The 22,827-nt window shown below is 33.4% G+C and overlaps 3 protein-coding genes across 10 annotated transcripts; all 3 read right to left on the reverse strand.

Annotated features, from left to right (window-relative positions):
* Window positions 1–136: 136 nt before the first annotated feature.
* LOC109797595 (serine/arginine-rich splicing factor RS2Z33) lies at window positions 137–3,498 on the reverse strand. Of its 4 annotated transcripts, none has more exons than XM_020357686.3 (7): window positions 3,351–3,498; window positions 2,869–3,008; window positions 2,207–2,246; window positions 1,939–2,034; window positions 1,028–1,215; window positions 767–898; window positions 137–669 (listed from the first exon to the last, which is right to left on the reverse strand). In XM_020357686.3, the coding sequence occupies exons 2-7, from the start codon at window positions 2,973–2,975 to the stop codon at window positions 315–317; spliced, it is 918 nt and encodes a 305-aa protein (XP_020213275.2). In that variant the 5' UTR covers window positions 2,976–3,008; window positions 3,351–3,498; the 3' UTR covers window positions 137–314. The 4 variants fall into 4 exon arrangements, with proteins under 4 accessions (XP_020213275.2, XP_020213273.2, XP_020213274.2 ...); XM_020357684.3 differs by having other exon boundaries at window positions 767–901; XM_020357685.3 differs by having other exon boundaries at window positions 767–901; window positions 2,869–2,993; window positions 3,351–3,426.
* A 9,231-nt stretch (window positions 3,499–12,729) lies between these two features.
* LOC109797596 (serine/arginine-rich splicing factor RS2Z33) lies at window positions 12,730–16,298 on the reverse strand. Of its 4 annotated transcripts, none has more exons than XM_083059257.1 (7): window positions 16,196–16,298; window positions 15,516–15,655; window positions 14,796–14,835; window positions 14,530–14,625; window positions 13,606–13,793; window positions 13,363–13,476; window positions 12,730–13,265 (listed from the first exon to the last, which is right to left on the reverse strand). In XM_083059257.1, the coding sequence occupies exons 2-7, from the start codon at window positions 15,620–15,622 to the stop codon at window positions 12,908–12,910; spliced, it is 903 nt and encodes a 300-aa protein (XP_082915383.1). In that variant the 5' UTR covers window positions 15,623–15,655; window positions 16,196–16,298; the 3' UTR covers window positions 12,730–12,907. The 4 variants fall into 4 exon arrangements, with proteins under 4 accessions (XP_082915383.1, XP_082915381.1, XP_082915382.1 ...); XM_083059255.1 differs by having other exon boundaries at window positions 13,363–13,479; XM_083059256.1 differs by having other exon boundaries at window positions 13,363–13,479; window positions 15,516–15,640; window positions 16,196–16,266.
* Window positions 16,299–19,387: 3,089 nt separating this feature from the next.
* Window positions 19,388–22,049, reverse strand: LOC109797413 (ABC transporter G family member 20-like). 2 transcript variants are annotated; one of them, XM_083059260.1, is made up of 2 exons: window positions 21,998–22,049; window positions 19,388–21,736 (listed from the first exon to the last, which is right to left on the reverse strand). In XM_083059260.1, the coding sequence occupies exons 1-2, from the start codon at window positions 22,032–22,034 to the stop codon at window positions 19,569–19,571; spliced, it is 2,205 nt and encodes a 734-aa protein (XP_082915386.1). In that variant the 5' UTR covers window positions 22,035–22,049; the 3' UTR covers window positions 19,388–19,568. The 2 variants fall into 2 exon arrangements, with proteins under 2 accessions (XP_082915386.1, XP_082915387.1); XM_083059261.1 differs by lacking the exon at window positions 21,998–22,049 and adding an exon at window positions 21,927–21,945.
* Window positions 22,050–22,827: the final 778 nt, after the last annotated feature.

Below are 22,827 nucleotides of genomic sequence, written 5' to 3' on the forward strand. Positions count from 1 at the left end.
CAGTTTCTGCATAACAGAATTTAAATCGATTTCAAAACAATCCAAACTCCTAAAAAATATACGCCTTTTAAATTCCATCCATTTATTTGAATTTGGATGGAATTGATATCACTCCTGCTTTAAATTATGGAAACACTTGAAACAAATTCATACTTGTTGCTTAACGAGCAAGAATCTTAAAAATAGCATACATAAAACCGTTCTTCTCAAACAATAGATTGTCACATAATTAAACCGCAGTGCATTTTATAAACAAAGCTGATACAAATCATTCCACAGCCCATCCTGACCTCAGTTAATCAGAAAAATACTTTTTAAGGTGACTGAGAGTGGCGGTGGTTGTCATCATCTTCATCAATGGGGCTCCTGTCATCATCCCTTGGACTCCGGCTTGGGCTCCTACTACGCCCATTAGCTTTAGGGCTATCATAGCCACCCTCATCGCGGTCCCTTGCAGGACTTCTACTTTTCCCTCTAGGACCATCACTGTAGTCAGACCCATCTTGCCGAGTGACCAACCTATCATTACCAGGAGATGTGTCACCTCTCTTCGGTGGGCTGCTTTGGTCAGGTGATGCACTATGCTTCCTTGTCTTGGAGGGCAGAGGACTCTGTGATCTATCTTCAGAAACCGGGCTTCGTTCTCTTCTGACAGGAGATCTTGATCGGCTGGCAAGAACAAAGGTGTCCAAAACTCAGCATACAAGCAACCATATTTCAAAAACAATACTGACTATACAAACGAGGCAATTTTATAGAATCTAACCTGTAGCTACGGTCTCGGCTGTAGCTTCTATCCCGGCTTCTCCCACGACGAGGAGAACGTGACCTGACTGGTGAGCGTGACCTGACTGGTGAGCGTGACCTGACTGGTGAGCGGGAAAGGCTCCGTCCACGTCTGCTGTTAGAATAATTCAAGTTGACATCATCAGTTTAACGTTCATAAAAGCCATTAGAAAGCAATAACCATGCTAAGAACAAAATCAACATATTGTAGCATAAGTTTGCAAACTACATTATGGCCTACCTCAACTTTTTGGGGCTGTTCTTACAGTTCTTTTCAATATGACCTCTTTCCCCACAGCGGTAACACTTGTTCTTCCAATCCCCAGCTTTGCAATCTCGTGCCCAATGACCATCAATGCCACAGTTAAAGCAACGTCCAGATCCAGGAGGAGGACCCCGACCCAAGTATTCCCGGGATCCACGAGGACCCTGATTAATCAGAGATCAGATGATAAAATAAAATTAACAAGCAATCAAAAGCTAATCAAATTTGTTCACAAGTCAAAGAACAATAGCAATGAAATCATAAATTCCGAGGTCCAGAAGATATTGAATATTTGAAGTATGCAAGAAAACAGTCAATACAGTAATAAAAGTCAATTAGAAAAAGCTAATCATAAGAGACCATCCTCATCTAATTTAAATTTAATTTTACTTATAACTTGAATACAAAAGGAATAGAATGATAACACAAAAGCCAACAATGAAGCCAAAGAAACAAAATATAAATACAAAACTAGGTGATCTTCAATCAGTATTCAAGGGATTGTTTTGATTATAAAAGGACCATATAATCATAAGAGCTAGTATCAAAAAACAGAACTAATGTTAAAAACACCATGAGTGAAAAGAAACTAGAAAGAACAATATGTGCAGTTAGTGGCACTAAGGTCATTTACAAAAGCCTAATTAGAATATTATATTGAACAAACCCCAATATGTAATGCAACCATAAGATCCGACAACCACACAAATGTATGTCCATGGAGCAAATATTTTCAGATGAGGACTGAACTCTTTAAATTTCAAATGCATAAACCCAAGACTTGAGCACAAATTGGAAACATCCCTTTGATAGTTAATTAAAAATGAGATAATCAATTCTTAAAAAATAATATTAAATTATGCAGATAAGAGGTAAGTAATTCCTACTCCTTTGGCAAATTCCACAATAATACGACTTCCTTCAACGTCACGGCCATCCAAGTTATATCTAGCATCATCAGCATCTCGAGGATCACTAAATTCCTGTTCAAAAGATGTCAGGAACAAACCAAAAAAGTAACAAATAATCTTACCATCATTTACAACTGAATTCCTCCTAGCAGATACTAAAAACCACCTTAGAGCAATGGCATGAGGAGAAATTGAAGTCAAATGAAAAAAAATAAACAAAGACAATGAAAGGATGGCAACTTACAACAAAGGCGAAATCATGCTTCATATCCACACCTCGAACTCTGCGGAAATGGTTTCCAGAAACAGTAAGGCCATCATTACTTAACTACTGGAACTGTATGATACTTCGCCCCACAAAGAGGAACTAAACACCAGTTTGTGATTGTTGCCATTTCCATAAAAAACACGCAATAACATTACAGAAAGAATCGCCAAAGTCAACATTCGACAGGAATTTCCATCAATTCCACCAAGGCCAACCTCCCAACACAGACCTCCAGGTTTAGCCAAAACCCCAGAAACCTTCAACAAGATCGTTCAAGTTAAAAAAAAAATGACACCTAGACAATTTGGCTCCCCCAAATAACATGACAAATAACCAATATAAATCCAAGCTCAAAACCAAGCTAGGATGAAACCTCTTTATCATCCCCCAACTTTCGGTATAAAACATGGTTGGCAACTCACGCCAACTTTCAGTATAAATTGGCACAAATCAAATAACTTAGACATTAAAGTGATGGGACAGAACATCGGAAAACATCCTTCCGCCTCTGAGCAACAATCGAGGAACTAACAACAATAAAGTCTCTCGTCCAAACAGACGACACACGACCAATAATTAAGACTGTTTCTATGCATATTTTGAAGGATAAGGATTAACGATAAAAGAAGGGAAATTACCTTCCATATCTGCTGAAGACACGCTCCAAATCACGGGAACGAGTCCTTGAAGACAAGCGTCCAACATAAAGGCGGGTATTGCCATATTTATCATCATAGCGAGGCATCGTTGATTTCTTCTAGCGCTGCAAAATTAAGAACTGAAATTTCGAAATTAATTAAGGAAGAGGCCACACAGAGACCCTTCTCTCGACGGCGACAAACAATTAATCTTATATAAACATAATATATATGCAATAATACAATAAAATTAAAATGCACGGGAATGGATGGTGGATAAATAAACTGAATTTCTAACTTGCAATCAATTTTAAACCTAAGTCGGTGAAAACGAACAAATCGATGAATTGTTGAATCGGGAATTGATGAGATTGGAGAGCGAGAAACATGCAAAGAAAAAATTCGATAGAGAGCAGATATGAAAAGTGAAAAGGGAATCGAAGTGAATGAAATGTAAGAGAAAGTAGGAAGAGAGGGGTTACCTCGGAGCCGATTGGTGTTGTCTCTCTAAACCTAATAACCCTTTCAAAGTGAATAGCGTTCTTCCCTACAATTTATTATTTATACCAGACCCCTCTCTCGTATATCCCTACATATTTTTTTATTCCTTTTATTCAAACCTTGCATTGGGCTGGGCTTTAGATTCATTGTAATCTTATTTATTTGCATCATGATATATACACTTTTTTTTTTTTTACAAATATACCCCTTTTTTAAAAAAAAATAATTAAGTATTTAAAATATCCTTAATTTTTATTATTTTTAATTTTACACTCTTAACATTTAATTTAACATTTTTTTGACATATCTCTTTTTCTTATTTTCACATGCACCTCCTTAATTTTTCTTCATCCTCATCTATTTGGTAGGTAATTTTAATTCTTTTAGTTTTACATAATTTTTTCCCTTTCTCTTTCAATTTTCTCATTGATTTCACTATCTGCATAGTACTCTAGAATAGTGAAAATGTATTTTTCATAACACTAAACTTAATACTAAAGTTTTTGGAGGGGTGAAAGGAAAGGAAATGTTAGAAAAAAAAATATGTGTCTAATTTGATATAAACTATGGATGACGTACCTACAATGTTGTGCCTACCGATTCTATGATTTGGGTACATGTGAAATAGTGAAAGAGGTGAAAAAATAAGTGAGTAATATAAAAGTCAAAGAACTAAAACTACTCACTGAAATAGGTGATAAACTAGAGAAAGACAAGATAGTCCATGTGAAAACTGGAAAAGAGAATGAAGGAGGTATGTGAAAAAAAAAATAATAAATTAAAAGTCAGAGATGTAAAATTAAAAATTTTAAAAATAAAAAAAATATGGATATTTTAAGATTATTTGAATGAAATAAAATAAAATAAAGGAGGTGTACTTATATATACAAGATAAAAAATATAAATAAAAGGTGTGTATATCATTAGCCTATTTATTTTATTTACACTTCTTTATTTTCTAAAAATTATTTTTCAAAATAAACATGTATTATTTGAAGGTATTTTTAAATGATTTATTTCTTTATGAAAGTCATTTTTGAAATAATATTCTTTTCTTTTGAAAAATGAAATATATGTTTTTTTTTGTATATGTATATTTGTTCTTTTTATACTTTTTCAAAATATATGTTTATTCTTTTAAAAAAATATTGAAAAACAGTTTAGAAATAAAATGAATATAATGGGTCAAAACAAATATGAAATTAAGAAGAAGAGAAAAATCTTAAAATGAAAGGGAGTTCTTTCAGACTCTAGAGATCTTCTCTCCAACTTAATTAAAATAAAAATTTATGAGTTTCATATTTTAAGAAAAAATTAGGGATGACAAAATGGGTCGTGGCCCGCGGGCCAGGCCCATCAATTCAGCCCGTCAACCCGCCAAGCCCGCCCCGCCAAGCCTGCCAACCCGGCGGGCCAAATAGCGGGTTGGCCCGTCACAACCCGCCAACCCGCGTAGGTGATTTAGTGATTGGGCTTCAATAAAAATAATAGGCTTTATAAAAAAAAAACAAAAAAACAAAAAAAAAAACAGGCCCAACAGGTAAGGAGATTACTTGTTATAAGAAGATAACTTCACTATTTACGTTTGAATTAGATTGATTTGAGTATTCCCACTGCAAATACTGTTGCATGCTTGCGCTACAGGTGCTAGGTAGTGTCCAATATCATGATGAATGACAGTATTGAAATATTATAAGATTTTAACAAATTAACTTATGAAATAATCATTTTGTAGTAATTCAAGTCTTTCGATAAAAGTATCAAGAAAGGAAACTGTTATTGAAGGGGTATCTTTGTGTAGAAATTTTGAATAATTATCTTTAATGATTTCTTTCTTTATAATATTTTTTCCATTTTTTTTATTTGAACATAATTTTTTTTTTCATTTTTTTGCAATTTTTTTTTGAATATGCGGACTGGCCTGCCAGCCCGCCAACCCATCCTTAGGCGGGGCGGGCCAGCATTTTCAACCCGTTTTTTATTGGCGGGCTGGCCGGGCCTGACCCGTTTTTAGCGAGCCATTGGCGAGGCGAGCCAAAACGGGTCGGGCTGGCCCGTTTTGCCACCCATGAGAAAAATCTTATATAACATTCGTTTAGCTAAACTAACTTAACCCTACAACTTAAAGATAACTTAATTCTCAGAGTTCCTTAACCCATTGAGTTCTAAAACGACAATACTAGCAATCAATAATAGGGATGACAACGGGACGAGTCGGGTACGGGTTTCATGATACCCGTCTCTGTCTCCGCGAGTTAAATCTATCCTCGTTCCTGTACCCGAACCCGTCTGGTATGTGATTTTCATCCTCATTCCCGCCTCCATCGGGTATCGGGTATCGGGTATACACGTACCCGTCAAAATTTTTATTTTTTTTATAAAAAAATATGATATTTTTAAATTAATTTTTTATTATATTATAATTATAATTAAGTTATTTCTCTATCTCATATTATAATAAATAATTACACATAAAAAAATATTAAAATTCTTTAATATAATTAAATTGAAAGTGGGTATTAAATTAAAAATAGAAACGAGAATGGGTACGGGCGAGTACGGGGCAGGTAAGTACATACCCGTACCCGTACCCGTACCCGATTTAAAGTATCAGATTTTACCCGTACCCGTACCCGTACCCGGTCAAACCGGGTATTTACTGTCAAAGTCAAGACGGGTTCGAGTATTACTCGCGAGTACGAGTATATTTACCATCCCTAATCAATAACACTTACTCAACCAATTAATCATACAATTAATCAAATAAGTCAAGATACAATGGTATAAATAACATTCTTAGAAAAATATTAATTTTTGGGAATGATTTTTCCAAAGGTTTTCATGGATTTATTCTCGTATATAAGTGTGAAACTAACTTTTCCAAGTAAAAATAGCATTTTTAAAGATGTAAAAACATCATATTACCTTTATTTGATTTTTTAATATAGTAAAAATCTTTCATTCTCTTATAACATTTATAAATATATCTAGAAAAATCTATGACCAACTAAACATATTTTTATAATTTTTAAACATAAAAAAAGTTTATCATATATTAAACACCTTTTGAAATATACAATGAAATATCATCCACACAAATATAAAGTTTTTCAAAACAATAAGGAGAGACATAATAATGATTTTAGATATCATTCACACTATTTATGAAAATTAAGAAATTAAATAATAACCATAATCGATAAATAAATAAAAATTTAGTAAATGATGGCAAACTATGATGTAAAAATTAACTACATAATAAAATACACAAACTTAGGTAAGATATTTGATATTGACCTTATTTTAAAAATTATAAAAACTACTATAGACAACAATCTTTTATATATATATATATATATATATATATATATATATATATATATATATATATATATATATATATTATCAACTCTCCTTGTGTATAAAAAAGTTACTTGACAAATCTCTCTGTATATATTAATAAGAGAAAGGTATTTTGTGCTTTCATATAATTATCTATGCTAATAGAATAATTAACGGTAATTGTATATAAAAGACTTTTGTAATCTTTCATAAGTTTCATTTAATAATTTTTTTATTGTTTAAAAGATTAAAATTGTTTCAAATAAAATATACACCAAAATAGAAAATCCTTTTTAAATATAAGTATAGATAATAAAAAAATCCTCATTGGGACATATTTATCGTTCAATAAACTTTAGAATTTAATGAAAAAGTTATTTAGTGTGCTACATCTAAATTTAATGAGAAAATTACGCCTAGCCTATTTATCTTCTAATTATATTTTAATTCAAATAACAAATTGTACCTTAAACTAAGGGGGGTGTATTGGTTTAGGATTTCGTAGGATTTTAAAAAACTTTTTTTGAGTAAAAAAGTCCATTGGTATTCAATCAGGATTTTATGTCACTTAAAAATAATCCAGTGGTATTCAATCTGGATTTTCAAGATTTTTTAAAGAGTTCATTAAAATCCACTGGTATTCATTTGAGATTTTTTACAACTTAAAAACAATTCATTGATATTCAAAAATATAAGGATTTTAAAGGATTGTTGTGTGAGAGGGATTTTGAAAGACTTTCTAGTGTTATCTATAAATACCAGATTCATAAAACAATCCCATCCAAACCCATCGGATTTTGAAGGATTGTTTCAAGTGATTTTTCAAGTGTTTCAAGAATTTTCAAGTGAGTTTTTTATCTTTTTTTTTATGCTCCTGTCTTCTCCATTTTTTCTCTACTAATAATACTACACTATTGTTCATTGCTCATATATAATATTGTAGTACTGTTCTCATCCCATTCCCCTATTTTGTAAAACTCTGATATGTAAATGATAGTGTCATTGACTTGCTCTATTTTTATGTTCGTTCTCTTTAATTGACTTTCTTTATTTTATTCTATGTAGTTAAATTTGTTCCTTTATATAACACAAAAAAATGTTCGAAATTTAAACTTTTAAGTGATAAATTTTTTTATAACACATGTCAAGAAAAGAAAAAGATGAAAGATTAAATTGATATCATAATCTCTACAATATATATATATATATAAGATGAATTTGTTAGGGTTTCTATGAGTAGAATGAGATGAAAATGGATCTTAGTTGGGGGAAAAACCCTCTCAGCATAAAAATTGCGAACTCTCTCATTTCCTTGAATTTGTTACTCTTATCTATCCTCCTTTTATGACTCAACAATTATTTTATTTTTTTTTACTATGAATTTTCTTTTTAGTTTTATATTGTGAAATTAAGATTTTTTATATTTTAAAAAAAGAAAATTAACATAAGACATTGCAATATCTAATTTTTTAGGATTTAGGATTTATGCCTTCATTAGCTTATTTTTTAAAAAAGAAAATATTGTTAAAATATTTGTTAGAATAATTTACATTTATAAATATCGTTAAAAATTATCATATACTATATAACTAAAAATAGTGTATATATATATATATATATATATATATATATATATATATTTTCTATATCTAAATACTTTCGTTTATATAAAAAAAATTATATATCTAAATATTTTCTCAGTATTGAATATATTGATTTTTTATATATAAAAAATTATCTTATATTTCTATATTTTTGTTTTTACATTTTTTTTATAATGACTGAGGTATTTGATCCATTTGGATAGCCAAAATATATTCGATCTTATATAATTGGTGTGCTTCTAAAAATAATAATATAATTTTATTGATTTTGTCTCTTATCCATAATTATTTATATAACTAGTTTTCAACATATATTGTTTTAGTAATTCAAATGGGAGATTCACAAGGAAATAATAAAGAAAAAGGAAAAGAGAGAAAAAATTATGAAGCTTTGACCAAGAAGGATTCCGATGAATTGTTACAATTGATAGTGGATGCTATAAAAAGGGGATAGGATATTATGGAGAATTATTATTATTATTTATCTAGACATTATTTTTTTAATTATTTTTTTCTTTAACTCTTTTTAAATTTGAATTTATGTTTTTTTTTATAAATCTTATCAAATGTCAAAACTCTACAAAATCCCATAAAATCCATTAAAATCCTGATTTAAAAGTCCTGCAGAATCCATTAAAATCTTAATTTTAAGTCTTGTAGAATCTTGCAAAATCTTAAAAGTCATGAAAATCCTGCAAAGTCTTCTAAAATCTGCAGGATTTTTTTTAACTAAAAAAGTCCTTTAAAATCCTAATCCAATACACCCCCCTAAACTATATTTCATTTAAAAAAAACATTATATTTTTGCATCTAATGTAGCACTTGTGACATACATACACTTGTCTTATACACACATGTAGTATATATCTACACACATATATATATATATATATATTTTAAATGACACTGATATAATTTTTACTGAGTATTACATCGTTTAATAATTTCATATTAAATGTGAATTTTGTAAATTTAACCATTAAATTATAACTTTATATGTTTATATCAAATTTTGTTAAAATTGAACAATATCTTAAAAGTAATCAAAATGTTCATATTTTATTATATTTTGAGATGTATATATTACGTCAATTTTGTTTTATAAGAATGAAATATCAAATCATTTTGAATTAATATAAAATTATATATATATATGATTTAAGAATAAAAAAAAACTTTCAATCTAACAATTAAATTTATAAAATTCACATTTAGTATAAAGTTATTGAGGAGTGTAATACTTAGTAAAAATTATGTCAATGTTGTTAGAATCCTTCTCATATATATAATATGCCTTAATATATTTGAATGATATTTTTGTTTCATTAAAAATTATACTTGATTAAATATCAAATAAGTGTTGCTCATTATTGTTTCAAATTAACATTTTAAGATATAAGAATATTAAATGGCATGAACTTGTCTTCTTCACCAATTTTAAGATTTGGATATTATTAAAATTTAAGTTAATTTATAAAATAAATTTCCATTGTATTTTAGAATAGTAATTTCATTGTCTTTAACAGTTGTCGTTTTTATTATATTTAGTAATTATAGTTGTAGTAAAAAAAAATATAATACTATAATAAATATAAGAAAACGTGTCAACAAACTGTATTTATTTTTATTAAAATCTTATTAAAAATTAAATTCAAATTAGAATGTAAATTATAAAATATAATTATTATTGGTTGATTTGTTTATATTATAATTAATGTTAATTGTATTTTTTTTATTCTACTATTAATGACAAAAGTAGGTGAAAAACAATTATGATTTTTATCATATATCAAGTTAGGTGAAAATATATAATTATTATTCATGACATATATGAAGGCATGATATCCAAAGCATTTGAAAATTTGACGCATGTTATCCAAACATGCGAGTGAACCTGTAAATTTGACACATATCATCCGAATATGTATTTATGGTAATAGTTTATTAACTAACTGACTTCTTAAATTAATTTTAACAAATTTTATAATACAAATTGAGTCTTTTTTTAAATAAAACGGTTTTAAATTTAAATACAAATCACTTTAAATGGTTTTATCTGTATATGATTTGGATCTGCCCATCTTTACTGAAAATCAAATTATGTTGTAAAACTTTTTAAAACCAAATGGTTTGATTTAGATCTCCGCACCTTTACTGAAAATCAAATTGTTATAATTTTTTTAAGTTAAAATACTTTTTTTCAACCGTTTAATTCTTATAGTTTAAAATATATTTTTTTAGTTTTTATATTTATTTTTTTCAATTTTTTAATCTATAATTTATAATAAATTATTTTAGTTCTTATACTTGTAATTTTTTAAAATTTTTATTATCAATTATTTTTATAACATTGTCTGTTTTGTATTGACATAATATAGATTTTCAATTTTATAAAAATAAAAAAAAGTGTTTCAACCAATATTATTAAATTCAACCTGATAAGTGACTTAGTTAGAGTATCGATTCAGTGAGTCAGACGTCGAATTATTAAGTCATCAATTAATTTGCATGACTCAATCTATATTAAAACTATAAATAATTAATAACATGTAAAATTTATGTTTCAAGAAAAAGATAGTATAAACATTATAAAAAATTTATGAATAAAAACATTAAAATTTCCAAGATAATAAACATTTATCATATCAAAATTAGAACAATTGAGCAATAAAATAAATTAAAAACTCATGCATTAGCTAGTTGTAACAGAACAACGACTTGGGGTGGGTATACGGACCGGTCCGGCCCGTTTAAGGCCCGGTCCATAAAATCCAAGTTTTATACGGGCCGGATAAGTCCGGTCCGGAAAATAAATGAACTTATTTTTTAAGTCCGTATCCGGCCCGCCAAAATCCGCGGATAACGGTCCGGTCCGCGGGCTTAAATAATAGTTCAAAAAAATAAATTTTTAAAAAATAAAAATACATAAAATTAGAAGAAAAAAATATTTTTTTTATTTATAAGCTAAATTTTATCATACTAAAATTTATCAATAGTTAAAATAGTTTAAAATACTAAATATTAAAATATTAAAATAAAAATAATTACAAATACTTAAATAATAGTACCAAACTTTCAATAATAAAAACATCAAAATGTCATAAAAGTAATTCAATTGACAAATACATATCAATTAAAGATAATTTTAATGTTATCATAATTTAAAAAATTAAATACACAACTTAATATTAAAATCATAATATTTAAAAATATTAATTAGTGAAGTCCGCGGATTAGCCCGCGAGCCTGCAGATTAAATTCGCCAAGTTCATGGACTTCACGGACCGGACTCAAAAATTAGATATAGTCATACAGATTAAAAAAAAAAGGATCCGTTATCCGTGAAATTCGCGAACTTACGGACCAGTCCGCGGACCCGGGTCCGTCTACCCACCCCTAGCAACGACCACCTTACCCAACTATCAAGCAATAGACAAAATAAAAATAAAATAAAATGTAATTAACAACTTGTGTACTACAACAAGATCACGTTATCATGCGATAAACAAATAACAGACAGATCACTGTATGGTAAGAAAGATAACAAATGTTAAAAGTTGTATTATTATATGGTAAGGAAATGATGAATGCTATTGGAATGTGCAAATACGAGAGAGAAGAGATGATGAGCATTGCGTAATGCAACCAAAACTGTGCGATGAAAGAAAACGAACAAAAGAGACAAACAAATTGAGGAGAGTCACAAACGTCATATTTTTAAAATAAAACCAAATTTAGACCATGTTTGGAACAAAATCAGTTTTTGAATAAGCTTGGGTTAAAACAAATTTTCAAACAGGTTTGAAACGAAACCAGTTTAAACAGGATTTGAATGGAACCGTTTTAAACCAGTTTTGCCACCAAATTAGACAACAGCTTGGAACAAAAAATCCAGTTTATCCAAGAGCATTACAAACCTGGTTTATAATAGCATTAAAAGTACTTTCACTATTTATTCTGATCGGTTTTGCCTTATATCTAAATCAAGTTTCGGCATTAAAAAGAACGGGTTATAAACAAAAACGGTTTTGAAACCGGTCTAGAACAAAAACAAGAAATATAACAGTTAGGACAAATATCGAAAACCAGCTCCGGACAAAAACAGGCTTTAAACCAGTTTTGGCAACAATAGTTTAGAAAATAGCTTTAATAAAAAAAAAATAGTTTGTCAATAGCCGTATTACCCCAAACTAGATAAAGCTGGTTTACAAACTAATTTGAAACAACTGATTTTTCAAACCCGGCTATTAAAAACCAGTTTGGCAAAAAATGTTTTATTTATGTTCTGCAAAACAGATTTTAAATCGATTTCAAAATAATCCAAACTACTAAAAATATACGGCTTTTAAATTCCATCCATTTATTTGAATTTGGATGGATTTTATGTCACTCCTGCTTTAAATTATGGAAACACTTGAAACAAATTCAAACTTGTTGCTTGACAAGCAAGAATCTTAAAAATAGAATACATAAAACCGTTCTTCACAAACAATAGATTGTCACATAATTAAGCTGCAGTTCATTTTATAAACAAAGCTGATACAAATCATTCCACAGCCCATCCTGACCTCAGTTAATCAGAAAAATACTTTTTAAGGTGACTGAGAGTGGCGGTGGTTGTCATCATCTTCATCAATGGGGCTCCTGTCATCATCCCTTGGACTCCGGCTTGGGCTCCTACTACGCCCATTAGCTTTAGGGCTATCATAGCCGCCCTCATCGCGGTCCCTTGCAGGACTTCTACTTTTTCCTCTAGGACCATCACTGTAGTCAGACCCATCTTGCCGAGTGACCAACCTATCCCTATCATTACCGGGAGATGTGTCACCTCTCTTCTGTGGGCTGCTTTGTTCAGGTGATGCACTATGCTTCCTTGTCTTGGAGGGCAGAGGACTTTGTGACCTTTCAGAAACCGGGCTTCGTTCTCTTCTGACAGGAGATCTTGATCGGCTGGCAAGAACAAAGGTGTCCAAAACTCAGCATACAAGCAACCATATTTCAAAAACAATACAGACTACCCAAACGAGACAATTTTATAGAATCTAACCTGTAGCTACGTTCTCGGCTGTAGCTTCTATCGCGGCTTCTGCCACGACGAGGAGAGCGTGACCTGACCGGTGAGCGAGACCTGACTGGTGAGCGTGAAAGGCTCCGTCCACGTCTGCTGTTGGAACAATTCAACTTGACATCATCAGTTTAAAGTTCATTAAAGCCATTAGAAAGCAATAACCATGCTATGAACAAAATCAACATATTGTAGAATAAGTTTGGAAACTACATTATGGCCTACCTCAACTTTTTGGGGCTGTTCTTGCAGTTCTTTTCTATATGACCTCTTTCCCCACAGCGGTAACACTTGTTCTTCCAATCCCCAGCTTTGCAATCTCGTGCCCAATGACCATCAATGCCACAGTTAAAGCATCGTCCAGATCCAGGAGGAGGACCCCGACCCAAGTATTCCCGGGAACCACGAGGACCCTGATTAGTCAGATCAGATGATAAAATAAAATTAACAAGCAACCAAAAGCTAATCAAATTTGTTCACAAGTCAAAGAACAATAACAATGAAATCAGAAATTCCAAGGTCCAGAAGATATTGAATATTTGAAGTATGCAAGAAAACAGTCAATACAGTAATAAAAGTCAACTAGAAAAAGCTAATCACAAGAGACCATCCTCATCTAATTTAAATTTATATTTTACTTATAACTTAAATACAAAAGGAATAGAATGATATCACAAAAGCCAACAATGAAGCCAAAGAAACGCAAAAATATAAATACAAAACTAGGTGTTCTTCAATCAGTATTCAAGGGATTGTTTTGATTACAAAAGAACCATATAATCATAACTCATAAGAGCTTGTGTCAAAAAACAGAATTAATGTTAAAAAAACCATGAGTTAAAAGAAACTAGAAAGAACAATATGTGCAGTTAGAGGCACTAAGGTCATACAAAAGCCTAACTAGTATATTATATTGAACAAACCCCAATATGTAATGCAACCATAAGATCCGACAACCATGAAAATGTATGTTCATGGAGCAAATATTTTCATATGAGGTCTGAACTCTTTAAATTTCATATGAAGTAACCATAGACTTAAGCACAAATTAGAAACATCCCTCTGACAGTTAATTAAAAATGAGATATTCAATTCTTAAAAAATAATATTAAATAATGCAGATAAATGTTTGAGGTAAGTAATTCCTACTCCTTTGGCAAATTCCACAATAATACGACTTCCTTCAACGTCGCGGCCATCCAAGTTATATCTAGCATCATCAGCATCTCGAGGATCACTAAATTCCTGTTCAAAAGATGTTAGGAACAAACCAATAAAGTAACAAATAATCTTACCATCACAACCGAAATCCTCCCAGCAGATACTAAAAACCCACCTTGGAGCAAAGGCATGAGGAGAAATTGAAGTCAAATGAAAAAAAAATAAACAAAGACAATGAAAGGATGGCAACTTACAACAAAGGCGAAATCATGCTTCATATCCACACCTCGAACTCTGCGGAAATGGTTTCCAGAAACAGTAAGGCCATCATTACTTAACTACTGGAACTGTATGATACTTCGCCCCACAAAGAGGAACTAAACACCAGTTTGTGATTGTTGCCATTTCCATAAAAAACACGCAATAACATTACAGAAAGAATCGCCAAAGTCAACACTCGACAGGAATTTCCATCAATTCCACCAAGGCCAACCTCCCAACACAGACCTCCAGGTTTAGCCAAAACCCCAGAAACCTTCAACAAGATCGTTCAAGTTAAAAAAAATTGACACCTAGACAATTTGGCTCCCCCAAATAACATGACAAATAACCAATATAAATCCAAGCTCAAAACCAAGCTTGGATAAAACCTCTTTATCATCCCCCAACTTTCAGTATAAAACATGGTTGGCAACCCACGCCAACTTATCACTAACTTAGCTGCCTTGCCAATGTAATCAATAAAGATGAATCAAAAAAAGGCTTGAGAATTCCATAAATAAATTGGCACAAATCAAATAACTAAGACATTAAAGTGATGGGACAGAACATCGGAAAACATCCTTCCGCCTCTGAGCAACAATCGAGGAACTAACAACAATAAAGGCTTTTCGTCCAAACAGACGACACACGAGCAATAATTAAGACTGTGTTTCTATGCATATTTTGAAGGATAAGGAGAAAAGGGACATTACCTTCCATATCTGCTGAAGACACGCTCCAGATCACGGGAACGAGTCCTCGAAGACAAGCGTCCAACATAGAGGCGGGTATTGCCATATTTATCATCATAGCGAGGCATAGTTGATTTCTTCTAGCTCTGCAAAATTAAAAACTGAAATTTCGAAATTAATTAAGGAAGAGGCTACGCAGAGACCCCTTCTCTCAATGCGACAAACAATTGATCGTATATAAACATAACATATACACAATAATACAATAAAATTGAAATACACGGGAGTGGACGGAGAATAAATGATGAGTCGGGGGCAAGAAACTAATCGAAAAATTATAGAATCGAGAATTGACGATATTAGAGAGAAGGTAGGTTGATGAAAAGAAACATGAAGAGAAAAATTGAACAAAGAGCAAAAGGGAAGACAGTAATTATTCGTATAACAAATATAATAAAATTGAAATGCACGGGAATGGATGGGGGATAAACAAATTGAATTTCTAACTTGCAATCAGTTTTAAGCCTAAGTCGGTGAAAACGAACAAATCGATGAATTGTTGAATCGGGAATTGATGAGATTAGAGAGCGAGTAACATGCAAAGAAAAAATCCGATAGAGGGCTGATATCAAAAGTGAAAAGGGAATCGAATTGAAAGAGGAGTGAATGAAATCTAGAGAAAGCAGGAAGAGAGGGGTTACCTCGGAGCCAATTGGTGTTTCTCTCTAAACCTAACCCTTTCAAAGTGAATGGCCTTCTTCCCTACGATTTATTATTTATACCAGACCCCTCTCTCGTATATCCCTAGATTTTTTTTTTTATTTCTTTTATTAAAAAGTTGCATTGGGCTGGGCTTTTGATTGATTGTAATCTTATTTATCTTTTTTACACTTCTTTATTTATTAGATACAAATTTCCTTTATAATACACATGATAGTTAGAACCAATCCAAAATACATGGAGAAAAGAGTAGAAGAAGAAAATAAAATTTCTATATCCTCTTTCTTAGCTGGTTCATAGACTCATTGTAAGCTCTATTATTTTCACTTTAACTTATACTTCGTTCTCTCCAATTTTTCTCATCCCAAGTCCTCATATACATGCAGCAAGATAAAATAGAGTATGGAGGAAAGAAAATAAACTGTTTAGCCATTTTCAAACGAATGAGCGATTTGGAGAATTTTTCATGCTGAAACAATTTTAATGGCTGAGTCATTTTGAATTCGTTGAGTTTTTAAGAGTAAAAAATTTTCCATCTTCTCTCGACCCAAATCTCTCAACCCTTTTTCAAATGATTGAGCAATTTTAGATTTTCTCCAATTCTTGCTTTCTACCTCTGAAGCGATTTGCAAACGGTTGAACAATTTTGAGACCTTTGATTTTCTTTAATATGTCCAAGATATAAACAAAAAAATTATAAGTAAAACTTTATCGACTCTTTAAAAAATATTAAATTGTACAACCTTTTGATTCCTTCTAAGATTATAGGGATTAAAATGAAGAAAAAACCTTTTAATTCAAGTTAGATAAGTTTCAAAATGATCATACATTTTAGGTAAAACAGACACTTATCATCTTGTTTGATGACATCATGCCAATGAGTCAAGTACTAAAGGAATCAAGAAGAGTGGATTAGGCTTAAAGGAAGAAGGTTCAAATTCTTTTTTAACCTCAGGTTACTTTTAGTAGCTTACTTTCTTTTCTTTGTAAATATTTTCTAAAATTTTGACCTTATATCTTTGGATCAAATAGTATAGGAACTTATTTCCTTGTAATTTATTTAAAAGTGTAGATAGTATTTTAGGGTGTGTAACTAGAAAATGATATACGAGCTTGTTGGGCTTGAATTAAATCGTGAAAGCATCTTGAATGTTAGGTCTAAAGCATTTGGATGTCTAATTCTAGTGGAGAAAGTGCTCTATGATTAATTCAAACTCCAACAAATCACATGAGTCATACCTAATCACACTTTTGGCACCTTGTCATGTCAAAGGATTTTATTGACTATTTTAGATCTAGGATGTTGACACGAGTCACAACTATTGTGCCTTACCGTGTGACAAACTTCTATCGACTCTTCTAAATCTAGGATAGTGACATTTTTTATGAGGAAAATTTTGAATTTCAAATGATAATTAGGTTAGGTTTAGTGGTCATAAATTCAAGTTAATCTAACATAGGTTACATTTAACCTAGGTTAATTCAACCAGAACCATAAGTTACCAAGCCCTACAAATACCTTCTTTCTATACATGGTAGTGTACTATTGAGCGTCATAAATTCAAGTTAATCTAACATAGGTTACATTTAACCTAGGTTAATTCAACCAGAACCATAAGTTACCAAGCCCTACAAATACCTTCTTTCTATACATGGTAGTGTACTATTGAGCATTTGTGAGAAATAACATTGAGTTCTCTCTTTCAAAGGTCTTAATTTTCTCTCTTGGGGAAAATCTCTCCTAGTGAACTTTTATTAAATAATTCCTCCTTGTAGCAAGTTTTTCCTCTCTTGTTCATCTTCACGTTGAAGTGGTGTATCTCAACCTCTTCCTCCTTCATGATTATTCATTTTTATTTAAAGGCTTTAAGTTCATGAAAAAAGATTTGGAGCACATTGAAATTATTTGAGGAGAAACAACTATTATCCCCTCCACTAATTTTCATCACTGCTAACCAATTAGATTGGGTATTCTTGGTAACTCCACCAAAACCAAACAATTTTTTTTACTATTTAGTTTAGTTCAATTTTTACAATTTTAAAAACATATTAGTTAAAACATATTATATAAAAAGATTTATAATTTTTTATTATAAAATTTAGTTTAGTAACTTTCACTTACATAGTTATAGAAAAATACTAAAAACAAATATAATAAAATTAAATATTCATTCGTCATGGCTCATTAGCTAAATTTAATTGATATTGGTCATTTATCAAGTTATATCACTGTTACAAATTCGGAACTTCAAGTCATAAAAAATGTTTTGAGACTTTATAAGAAATTTAGAATCATTCCACTTGATATATATATATATATATATATATATATATATATATATATATATATATAATAATGTGCTTTGTTTCAGTTTGTTTGGTTTTTGAAACACTCCTACCTATATTGTGCATTTGAGAAAAACATATTAATATATTATATATCAGTTGTGGTTTAGTTTCTGTTAAAAAAAAAAAAAAGTTGTGATTCAGTTTGAGTTAGGTTTTTACAATCTCAAATTGCAAGCCAAATATGATAAAAGACTCTATATGCTTGCATGTTTCTGAATATCACAGGGAGGGCACGAGAGAGTAATATTAAATCGTTACTATCCTTTAAACAAACAATAATGTGTCTTTAATTCACTTAATGACTGATAACATATTTTATGAGTATAAATATATCAATTTATCAATCATTGGGTATATTCTCTAACGTGTACGTCCAAATAATATCTCTGACTAGTATCTTTGGACGTACAACCCAATCTCAGACCGATGACATATTGAACATTTACCTTGGATATTAGTGTGTTTATGTCTCAATATGTTAAAAGTATTAGCAAGTTTTTTCAAAACATAAAAGATGAATGTGCACTTGATGACAAATTTAAAGTTTTTTCAAAATCTTCTTACTAAATATTGTACTTGTTGAAAACCGGGTACCTTTAACTTTTGTTTAAACTTTAGCATGGTGGGACATATGCGATAATGTTGCTAATAATTAATGTAAAACTGTAATATTTTTTTTTTATCATTGAGAAATACAATATTTATTTAAAAATATGTAAAAGATAACATACACGTCGTGTAAAAGTGTATATAACATAGTTAGCGAGCGACTATATCGGTCCCTAAATGGTTCAGTATTGTTATCATTATTTTGGTCATGGAGATTGGAGACAGAATAGGTGATGGAATTAAGGAAATGCAACATACAACTAGTATTTTGGTATGATTTTCAAAACACAAGAAGGTGTTGAGTATGAGTTTTTCCGAAACTTAAAAGTATATAATAAGCTTAAGTAACACGTACGTAGTGTAGGTGTGGAAGATAAATTAGGGTAGCAGTAGGAGTTAATTCCGTTTGTTTCGGCTCCCAAAGAGCAGCGCGAAATAAAAGAGGAAGCGAAAGAAGAAACCCGAAGCCAGCGTGATCCAGAAGCAGTTCCACTTGTTCAGCTGCGTGATCCCCTGCTGCTTCAGCACATCCGCTCCGGTGATGACGCACGTGGAGCTACTTATATTCATCCCCAGCGTCTGGCTCATGCTCTTCAGAAGCTCCACCTTGAGGGTGTCCGGCACCATCCCCAAGGGCGTGTTGTCGAAAATCTGAATCCCCCGAACGAAGCACCTGGGAGATCTCACGTCGAACTCGTTCTGCAACACTCCCTCGTACGGGTACTTCACCAGAGACAGGTAGTGGAACCATATCCAGTAAGGAGGAATCCTGTCCCTGCTGATGAAGAAGCCGCTGAAGAGAAGAAAGTAGGCCAGAATGGCCACCACCACCGTGAACCCTATCATGACGTGGGACACCACCCCGGAGAGGAACGTGACGAAGGAACTACCGGCCCAGAAGGAGGCGGCCATCACTAAAAAATAAAAAAAGAAGCCGGAACTTCCGCCAGCCAGGCCCACGGCCCAAAAGGTAGTAGCCGCGAAGGCCAGGGAGAGGAAGAGTAATGAAGGGAGGGAGATTATGGCGTGCGCCAGGACGTAGGAGGAGCGACGGTAGGCGTTGTGAGCGGTTTCCCTCATGAAGATGTAACGCTCCTGGAGAAAAACAGGAATGGCTTCGGCACACGTGTAGAAGGTGGTGGACATGGCGAATGCGAAGAAGCCGAGGCGCTCTTGAACACCTTTGGGTGAATCATCCAGCTTCCAGAAGATGGTTGCCAGGATTGCCCCCGTCACCAGAACTGCACCCAAACGAATCCCGAATACCTCAGGCATCCTCCGTGAGTTCGTTAGAGACCGTTTTCCTATAACAAACATTTCCATCCAAAACGGATTCGCAAAGCCGCCACCGGTTAAGTTCTTGCCGTTACCGTTAGACCCTAAAACAAGCTTCCCTCGGGAAATGCTAGCGCTGATGGCGTCCTTCAGTGAGACTTTCGCTTTGGGTTCATGGCCCTGGCCCATGTTTCTGCTTTTTAGTTGCCAGCCCTTGTTGAAGTCGACTAAACTTTTCGTGGCGCCGGCTTCTTGTTCGAGTTCGCGGATTAGGTCTAAAGCGAACTCGGTGCGGTTTTCGTTCTCCGGGATGGGGTGGCCGAACTCGGAGAAGAAGGGGTGGAGGGTGGCCGGAGAGCCGCTGAAGACGGTGTTGCCGTGGGAGAGGAAGAGCAAGCGGTCCAAGAGGCTTAAGATTCTGTAGCTAGGTTGATGGATGGACATGATGACGATGCTTCCGCTCTGAGCGATTCTCTGGAGGACCTTCACCACCATGAAGGCGCTGGTCGAGTCCAGGCCGGAGGTAGGTTCGTCCAGGAAGAGGACGATGGGGTCGTGGATGATGTCGATGCCGATGGAGACGCGGCGCCGTTCGCCGCCGGAGACGCCGCGGTGGCCTTCGTCGCCGATGACGGTGGAGGCGGCGGAGCGGAGGCCGAGCTGGTCGATGAGGGCGTGGACGCGGGCTTTTTTCTTGGACTTGGAGAGGGAGCGGGGGAGGCGGAACTCGGCGGCGAAGGTGAGGGTTTCTTCGACGGTGAGCATGGGGAAGAGGAGGTCGTCTTGCATGACGTAAGCGGAGATGACTTTGAGGAGGCTGGATTCGAGAGCGTCGCCGTTGAGCGTGAGGGACCCTTTCAGGCTGTCTTTGGAGATGCGGCCCGCGAGGGCGTCGATGAGCGTGGACTTGCCGGAGCCGCTGGCGCCGAGGACTGCCAAGATCTGTCCGTCCCTGGCCTCCCCGGAGACGTCGTTGAGGAGGAGCTTGGTGGCGTTGGGTTTGGTGGTGGCGGGCGGGAGGAAGGGGAGCTTGCGGCGGAGGTTGACGCTGTAGGATAAGTTGGAGAAGGAGAGGACGAAGGGGTGAGAGTTGAGTGAGGAGGAGGAGGAGGAGGAGAGGTTGAGAACGTGGTGTGGTGGGGGAGTGTCGTTTTGGGCGTCTTCGACACGTTTAAGGAGTTCGGCGAGGGTTCGAGAACGGGTTCGGGTTGTTGTTGGCACTAGCTCCATGGATTGGTTGAAGAACGGAAGCCTATCGTCGAGGACGGCGCCGTTTAGGTGAGACATTCCTGTTTCAGAAAGAACTCAATCCAGTGAGAGAGGAGTTGAGTGTTTGAGAGAGATTTTATAACTGCATTTGCATGGCTACTCTAAAAAATATAAATAAGGACTAAGGAGCAGTAGCAATATGAGTCATTCACTACGTAATAAGATAAATATTAATGGACCGTAATAGCTAATTCAACTATTTAAGTTTACTTAATTGAGTTGGCTGTAGGTGAGGGGGTTGTGACCATATATTGTTAGCTAAGCTCACTCTTACTACTTACTACCATGCCTCGTTCGTTGCCTCAACCACAATCTCATCACACCTTACATCATTATTCTACTCCTGTATATATCAAAACAAATACAGTGGGCGCCATTGAAACAAAATTTTGAGCATGCAACGGAAAACTTTCACATGCATATATATATATATATATATATATTTCACACATTTTATGGTAAATGCGATATAACGTATTAAAATATTAATGAACATGATTTTTCGGTATATATTTATTTTGTGCCTCATTAATGGTGTATCATATCTAAATTAACTTTGAATTGAAAACAAAGTGAATGAGATTTATATGTTCCAACATAGACATAGTATTAGGTTTTGTTTTGGATGAAACTTGGTTCTGCATAACTTGCGACGATTGACGTACGTATGGTATTAGCCCCACCAGCTTGGAAGGAGCTTGGTAAGGTGTCAGCGTCGGGAAAAAATCCACAATGCATCCAACGCTACTTTTTCTTGTCCATGTTAACAAAATCGTTAATTGGATATTTGGGTTGTTGCATTTTAGTTTTATTTTGGAAACGTGGTGGAGTGATCAAAGTCTCAACCAAAAAGTTAATAACATCCAAGTCCAAGCACAGTTGGGAGATGACCAATCATTTACGCACAAAGCTCGTTTGATATGTTGGTTACAGCAAATTGTGTTATCCTTGTCAAGTGCTGAAACATAAACTGCGTGCAGTCAATCGCTTCAAATTGGTTTATTATTTGTTAAATGTTAGCTTTGGACTGATTCACAAAAAGAGGTCACCAAACACATCCTAATCCATATTCTCCTTTTGGCACGCATTCGATTCTATACGAAACCAAAAC

Source organism: Cajanus cajan, chromosome 6 (genome assembly GCF_000230855.2).
Source record: "Cajanus cajan strain Asha chromosome 6, NIPB_CcT2T_4, whole genome shotgun sequence".
Lineage (NCBI taxonomy): Eukaryota > Viridiplantae > Streptophyta > Magnoliopsida > Fabales > Fabaceae > Cajanus > Cajanus cajan.